Here is a 7,729-nt window from a genome sequence, read left to right as displayed (position 1 = left end):
CTGATGAAGTGATAAACAATAATCCAGTCAAGGCGTAGAGATGGGTTATGAAGACACCCCGCAGTTAATAGAGAGTAAAAGTGCTCAAGTGCATTGACTCAACTAGCCTTAATATAATAATAGCATTTAAACGATGACAATAGATGTAACCCAAGACTATATCAACGTCAAAGAAATAGTTATTATATATAATTTTGATACTGACTTATTTTAATTAAATAAAAGTCAATAAAATATAAAATAAAAATTTTATCAATAGAATCGTAGAAGACACTTCTAATGTCATTCAAAATTAAAAATTTTAATAAAAAATAATAGAAAGTGTCATAAAAAAATTGCTGCGTTGGCCGGGAATCGAACCCGGATCAACTGCTTGGAAGGCAACTATGCTAACCATTACACCACCAACGCACTTGTATGCAACATAAAAGTTCTAAAATTTAATATTCAAATTCTAAAAATTAAAGTACAGCTTAAATACGTTTCAGAGTAAACATAATAAATCCACAGCGACTACTGATAAGAACTATCTTTTTATAATTTACGCAGAACACTTGTGTATATACTCGTAGCAGCAAAATAATTTACCATTTAAATTTTTATTGGGTTTTTATTTTTAGATCATTACTTTATTGTGGATCATAATGAAGAATACTTAATGATTTTAAATAATTTATAATTCTTATGGGGCCATAAAAATCACTAATCGCTTGTAAATGTTAAATTTCAATTGAACGATTTATTTATTTGTTTTATCGTCGAACTCTTCATTAATCAAACTTTATACTTTTACTGTGGAGTACCCGTTTCGCTTTTTATTTCTGCTCAATTAACTCAACTTGTTCAGTAAATTGCCGTATTAAATTGCTATGCGAAATTCCTAGTAGATACAAATTGCGTTAGTAATTAAGCGAATATAACCGAGAAAATTAATTACGAAAAAATAAACGTTAAAATAATTACGAAAATTTTTATTGCATTAAAGGAAGTCAAAGGAAAGAAACAAAGGTCACAGTGAGTTAAGGCATAGAAATAAAAATTAGTTTTTATTGATAAAAAATAAAACAGATGCTAATTGAATTAAAATGGAATTGGAATATTTTGAGATATAAAAGCTGTAGATAGTCAAGAGGAAAATCCAGTTCTGAAAGCAACGCACAATAAATAGTAAGAAAAATTCATTTAAAATTATTTAATTATTTCAATCTATTAAATTATTAATACTATTTCAAAATAGTATTATAAATTATCACTCAGAATTAATAACAGTCAAAGAAACCATACAAAAAATAGCTGCTTTAAAAGCTATTCAACTACTAGATATTTCCAATGTACTGAGAAGGCTAAAGCGTACAAAACCCCATGAGTTAGCATAGATAATATTGTAAAAGAAATTATGTGTATGGGAGCTAAACACTGATTCAGTAAACCCACACACGTGTTACTTAATATTTATTAAGTACAATTCAGCAATAGTAATAAATTAACAAATGTTAATTAATTCATTAATTACTTTAAATACTTATATACCAGTAAATCAAATAATTCAAAGAAACAGTTTGTTGGAAGAGCATTCCATTTAAAAAGTGGTTCTTAAAATCAGTTCTTAAATTGAACTATTAATAATGATCACTTCTACTATTAGATTGCTTTAATAGAGAAAGAGGAGCTTACTTTTTTTCAACTTTTATATATATTCACCATTGATATACTCCAAGTTTGTTAGTACTCATATCAAATTGTTTTCAGGCAGTACAAGAAGCTGCGACTGGTGGTCTTTTAATTGAGGCTGATAGAGACTTTCCAGAGCCATATGAGCGCTGGAGCATTTTACAAGCTGTGTTCTTTTCATCGACTGTTTTAACAACAATAGGTAAGTGTTTCTATTTATACAAAATTTTTTATTGTTAAATAATATATAAACAATTCATGATAATAATAATTTTTTAATTTAACTCTATTTTGTACAATATGCTCTCGATAAGTCAGACATTTTATCAAAAGTTATGCAAATTACCGAAATAACTAATTTATTTTTACCAATAATGTGAAAAAACAAATTACATATAATGAAAACATTAATTAACGCTCAACAAAGATACCCGAAGTTATTTATCCATATTATAATGATTACAATAAAGATAAATATATTCAACACTACCATCGGTGCCATTAACGGGAGCATACTGTATACTTTTCATGACTTGTATGATCTCCTATTTTTTGCAGATATTTTTTTTTATATATATTCTTGATCCTTAATATAATTGCGTTATATTAATGTATTCACCAAAAAAATCTTTTTAGGTTATGGTAACATAGTACCAGTAACAACTGGTGGACGTGTGTTTTGCATAGGATTCGCTTTAATTGGAATTCCATTTACGCTTACTGTTATCGCAGATTGGGGTCGTCTATTCGCTACAGCGGTTTCAGTTTTTGGCAAATATATGCCAAGTAAGTATAATTCAGTAGTGATCAGAAAAAAATATTAAACATTACTTGTATTAAAATCCAATTATTAATATAAGGAATCAGTAATAATAAATGCGGCCTCTTAGGAGGTAAAAGAATTTATATATAATAATGAAAATAATTGCAAAATATGTTAAGTAATCCTTAAATAACTATTCAGTACTAATAGCATATACTAGAACTATAAGTACTTTAAATTTAAAAAATGTTCTACATGATTAACTTTGATATTAACTTGCTACTTAAAACCTTAAGGTTTAATTCTCTTCCTTAACTTAAACTTAAAGTGCAACAAAATGCATTCAAGAACTTAGTAAGGTAATGTATTCTCGCTTCATTTCTCCAATATCATATATTATCTGCTTGCTCAAATAGAGTGACAATCAACTCAATTGTTGCGGTGAAGCAACCTCAATGACCTTAAAGTACTTCAAAATGCATTAAGGATTGCGATATTTCTCATAAAATAATAAAAATAATATTTTTCTTATTGATCATGACATATGAGTTTATCTCATCTATTGTATGTTTGACCTATTCGTACATTTTAGTCTCATAATTTCTCTATAAAGATGTATTTATTCAGTATTTTTTAAATTAAAAATTTTTACTTCAATTTCTCTTCAGAAAAACCAAAATTCACAAACTTCATTGGGAAGACATGGTTCTATGCCATTTTAGCTGTGTGTTTTCTGGGTGTTTATTTGGCATTCGGAGCTGGTTTACTCCTGCTGTGGGAAGATGATTGGAGTTTCTTCGATGGTTTCTACTTTTGCTTTATTACCATGACAACGATTGGTTTTGGTGATTTAGTGCCAAGTATGTTGTGACTTAACACTACTTATATATAAAACGAACTCAATTTAAAGTTATACAATTTATTATTTGAAATGTGTATTTTTCTTATAGAGAAACCCAATTACATGCTACTATGCACTTTGTACATTTTAATTGGCTTAGCGTTAACATCAACCATAATAGAATTAGTTCGCCGTCAATATGCCACAAGTTGGGCTAAATTGCAAGTAAGTGGAAATTATACTATACAAGTATAGCACTCGTATATGATATTTTATCCATTTTATCAAACATTTCGCTTAAAATTTTTTATGTTATAAATTTTAATGAATTCATACATTTCGAAACTTTTCTTTTCTACTCGTATCAGTTTTGTGATGCATTATATTTTGTTTTAAAACATACGAGTAAATGCTCTTTATTTTTCAGGAACTTTCTGGTCCCATGGCAGAAACTTTACGACGTTTAGGCGAGACTGCTGGCACTGGTTTGGATTATACTGCGTTACAAAAAATTTTAACGGTATGTGTTATACTTTCTTTTTTTCATATTTAGTATGATATATATAAATGGAGATATATATCTGTGTAAAATTATTTTTAAAATGCAGTAAGTAAAAAATGCAACCGTGTAGTTTCTCTAATAAATTTATGTTTCGTACGTTGTACGCAGTTGATTATAATATACATGTGAACATAAAATAGTTGAAGAAATGAACTTTATATGAAAATAATACTTGTTGCCATTTAATATTACAAGACAAGAACTTGCGAAACAAATAACCTTGCCATCCTTAAATACTGCGAAGCAAAGCATGATATTTCCAAAAGAATTATTTTTGCATTTATTAATTTATTTTTATGGGTTGAACTATGAGTTCCAGTCTTTTTAAAAATACAGAAAAATAGAATAAATTTTCATTTTAGTTATTTAAATATAATAATAATAGACTTGTGAGTAATAATAGACATCAACAGTAATAAGTAACTTTTTAAAATACCAAATTGGTTCCAATTTTTGCAACCATATCAAACATGTTATGCCTATTTAGATATAGTTGTTTCAAATACTGCCAAATATCTATCATCCTCATGGTTTCTTAAGATATAAAAAGACTTTTAATTGTTAACAACCTAATAAACTACGATATTCCTATTGAAATGCATATGTTACTTACTTACTTACCTATTTGGCCATAATAATCCGTTATAGAGTTTCGTGAAGTGCCATGTCTCTCCAGGCGCCTCTGCTGCATGCGCGCCTTCTCCAGTCTCGTACATCAAGTCCAGTTACAACCCTCTTAACTTGATCACTCCACCGGAGACACGATCTATGTCTACGTGTTTTTCCGGCAGGTACTATTTCAAACACCTTTTTCGCTGGAGCATCTTCATCCATTCTCACAACATGACCAATCGAGCGAGGTTCAAGCGGTGGTCGTCACCTACTCGCAGACGACCAAAGATTTTACGAAGAAATCAATTGATATATATTACCTCCTTAAAATTATTTAAACTTTTTTATATAAACTATAATACTCCCATTCAAATGTATATATAGTCAATTGATATATATCACGTACTTAGGATTATTTAAGCTTTTTTTATATAAACTATAATACTCCTATTCAAATGAATTTATAGTTAATTGATATATATATCCTACTTAGGATTATTTAAGCTTTTTTTATATAAACTATAATACTCCTATGTAAATGTTTATATAGTTAATTGATGTATATATCCTACTTAGGATTATTTAAGCTATTTTTTTAGTACATCTACTAATTTGCACTTAAAGTGTTTTACTTTCTTTTAAAGTTCTAAAACCAATATTTATTCAAGTAACTTCTTTATATTCAGTTTAAAAGCATATAAACGCTGCATAAGACTTATAAAACTTTTTGTTTGTAGAAACTTTTCTTTAAGACAAACATAAAACGTAACGAGTAATAGATGAAGCTGTTTAAAAATATTGTTTTTGTAATTATTGAAGTAGAACTTGAATATTGGCATTTGTTCAACAAAATTTTCTTTCTCTTCCTAAAGTTAAATATTGCATTTATTTTTACCTTAGGTTTCTATGCCAAAATGGAATTCCTCAAAGAAAAATGAACACAACTCGGACATAGCAGCTCTGGAAGCCATTACCAATGCCATTCTGAAGGAAGTTAAAGAAGCTCAAAACAATAAACCAAAAGTTTTGCAAATTGTTATATACGAGACGTCGGTGTAGTTAAAAAAAAAAAATAAAATATAGAAAAAATTATATTACAAAATTAAGTTAAATCTAGTATATAAATAGCAACTCGCTAATTTTCAGAAAAAATTATTTAAAAACACATTTATTCAAATTAAAGCAAAGACTGCACAATATCACAACTGCAGTTGATATCTAAGCATATTTTTAGGGTGCATATTTGCATTGTCAACACTGTTTTATATGTAAATTTAGTCAAACGTACTTTTAAGTTGTAATTTTATATTGTATAAAATTAGTTTTTTGTAATCGTGTTGCCTACAAGACCTGCCTAAAAATAAATTCTTTTAGAAAAATTTAAAACATATTGAATTATAAAACTTTATATATAAATAATTTATATACTTTATTAATAAAAATGTATGCATTAAAAATTAAATATTTATTAAGATAAGTAATTTTATTTAAGCTTATATTATATATTATAACGTTTTTTACTACAGCAAACTAATTTCTTAAGCTTCCAATAAAGAAATATAATTATTGAATATAAATGTTAAATATGAAAAAAACGTTACTCATACGCACTGTATCTTATAAATGAAATTTTGTATGATACAAACAAATACTTATGTGTGCGCTTATTAATTATAAGTTATGAACTGCAACTACTTAAAGTTAATTTAATTTTAACCAATAAAAGACTTTACTATTAATTAATTCACATTTTTGTTTTTTTTATTTTAAATTAAATAATGTAAGTAAATCCGAAGTTGGTCTAGGCAAAGGAGCTGTATCCATTATTATGAATAACGCAGAGAAAAAAGAGAGAGAACTCTATTGGGTAATGCTACCAAGACTCTCACAATCTAAAATGCTTTTAGGGACTTACAGCCTTAAACGCTTTTAAGATTGTATAGTACAATCAAAAACTAACATAAGAATTATTACGGGATTACTGACCGGTCACTGCAGGTTGAATAATCACCTGTCGAAGTTAGGAATTCAATCCAACTCAGACTGTAGATACTGCAGGGAAGAGAGAGAAACGGTATACCATGTGCTTGGGGAGTGCCCGCCACTGATGCATAAGCGAAAGAAACACTTAGGAGGGTATTTCATGGATCATAAGGATTCAAGACTGGGGAAGATAGGATCCATACTGTGTTTCATTAAAGAAATCGAACTTGGAGAAATACTCTAACCCGACAAAGGGGCACAATAGATCTTTTAGGTCGCAGTGCACGATCCCTTACTCAATAATAATAATAAAATCCGAAGTTGACTCTTTGTCATATATCCAGAAATGTTCCCATATATCCATGAGAACGATTTTGCTGCACATATAGAGGGGGCTGTGTGGAGGCTATGTATCAATTTGGAGAGAACAATGACAAGGATCGTGCTGGCATTTACCAAGTTAAATGCAATCACCCGCAGACTAATAGCCACATTTTACTTTATATGTTCACTCCCTTCCCCGTCCGACCAAAGACGAGACACGTCTAAAATAGCCAACTAAGTAATATAAGCAAATACTTTTTTTTTAAGTTTTACTGCAGACCAACAAGCTTCTAAAAAGTTGTGAGCAAAATATTTAAAATCTTGTTACTCTCTAAAGTAAACCCAATAATTGCTAGAACCAACAAATTTGCTCCACAACACTACATGGAATTATTGAACGTAGAGATGAAGATTATATTAGAAGAGACATATTAAGATGGAGATTATAGAATCATTCGTACTACAATGTAAAAGTAAGGTTCTTTGAATGTTACAGAAACCTCCCTAGCATGTGGGACTGCCAAATATATAAACTCAAAAGGTTTTATATATATATATTATTATTATGCTGAGGCTAGTTGAGTCAGTGCATTTAAGCACATTTACTCTCTATTAACTGCGAGATTACTTTATAACCTCTCTCTACGCCTTGACTGGATTATTGTTTATGACTTCATCAGACTAAGCATTAGTCTTAGTCTGAAACTCAGTAACCATTCTGAGTTTCGATAACGTGGTGCTGGTAAGCCTGTCAATTTTCGTAAATAATTCCAGTTTTTGGACCAATTTTATATAGTCATTAGACAGCTGATATGCTCATCTCTAAGTAAATATCTAACATGACATTCGCCAAAGACATAGTAATCATGTTTAAACAGTCACAGACAACAATCGCCTTCACTCAATTACAAAAACGACTAAAGGACGTTAGCAAGTGGGTGTATAGATGGACACTTTATCTCCCGCAAAGTCG

The 7,729-nt window shown here is 29.1% G+C and overlaps 1 protein-coding gene and 1 non-coding gene across 2 annotated transcripts; one reads left to right on the top strand and one right to left on the bottom strand.

Moving 5' to 3' along the window:
• Positions 1-133: 133 nt before the first annotated feature.
• LOC119667114 (TWiK family of potassium channels protein 9-like) lies at positions 134-5,796 on the top strand. The gene is made up of 7 exons (XM_038076401.1): positions 134-145; positions 1,750-1,873; positions 2,308-2,457; positions 3,103-3,294; positions 3,385-3,500; positions 3,703-3,795; positions 5,350-5,796. Exons 1-7 carry the CDS (start codon positions 134-136, stop codon positions 5,506-5,508), a joined length of 846 nt encoding a protein of 281 aa, XP_037932329.1. The 3' UTR covers positions 5,509-5,796.
• Trnag-ucc lies at positions 340-411 on the bottom strand. The gene has a single exon. It is a non-coding gene; the product is annotated as a tRNA-Gly (tRNA).
• Positions 5,797-7,729: the final 1,933 nt, after the last annotated feature.

This window comes from Teleopsis dalmanni, chromosome 1 (assembly GCF_002237135.1).
Source record: "Teleopsis dalmanni isolate 2A chromosome 1, ASM223713v2, whole genome shotgun sequence".
Lineage (NCBI taxonomy): Eukaryota > Metazoa > Arthropoda > Insecta > Diptera > Diopsidae > Teleopsis > Teleopsis dalmanni.
This window is presented reverse-complemented; position numbering and strand designations above follow the sequence as displayed.

What these genes read in the sequence shown, in the direction of transcription:
- LOC119667114 (XM_038076401.1), top strand. An exon ending in TTTTGGCAAATATATGCCAA is followed by an intron (nt 2,458 to 3,102) that starts GTAAGTATAATT and finishes ATTTCTCTTCAG; the next exon opens with AAAAACCAAAATTCACAAAC. An exon ending in CGTTACAAAAAATTTTAACG is followed by an intron (nt 3,796 to 5,349) that starts GTATGTGTTATA and finishes TTTTTACCTTAG; the next exon opens with GTTTCTATGCCAAAATGGAA.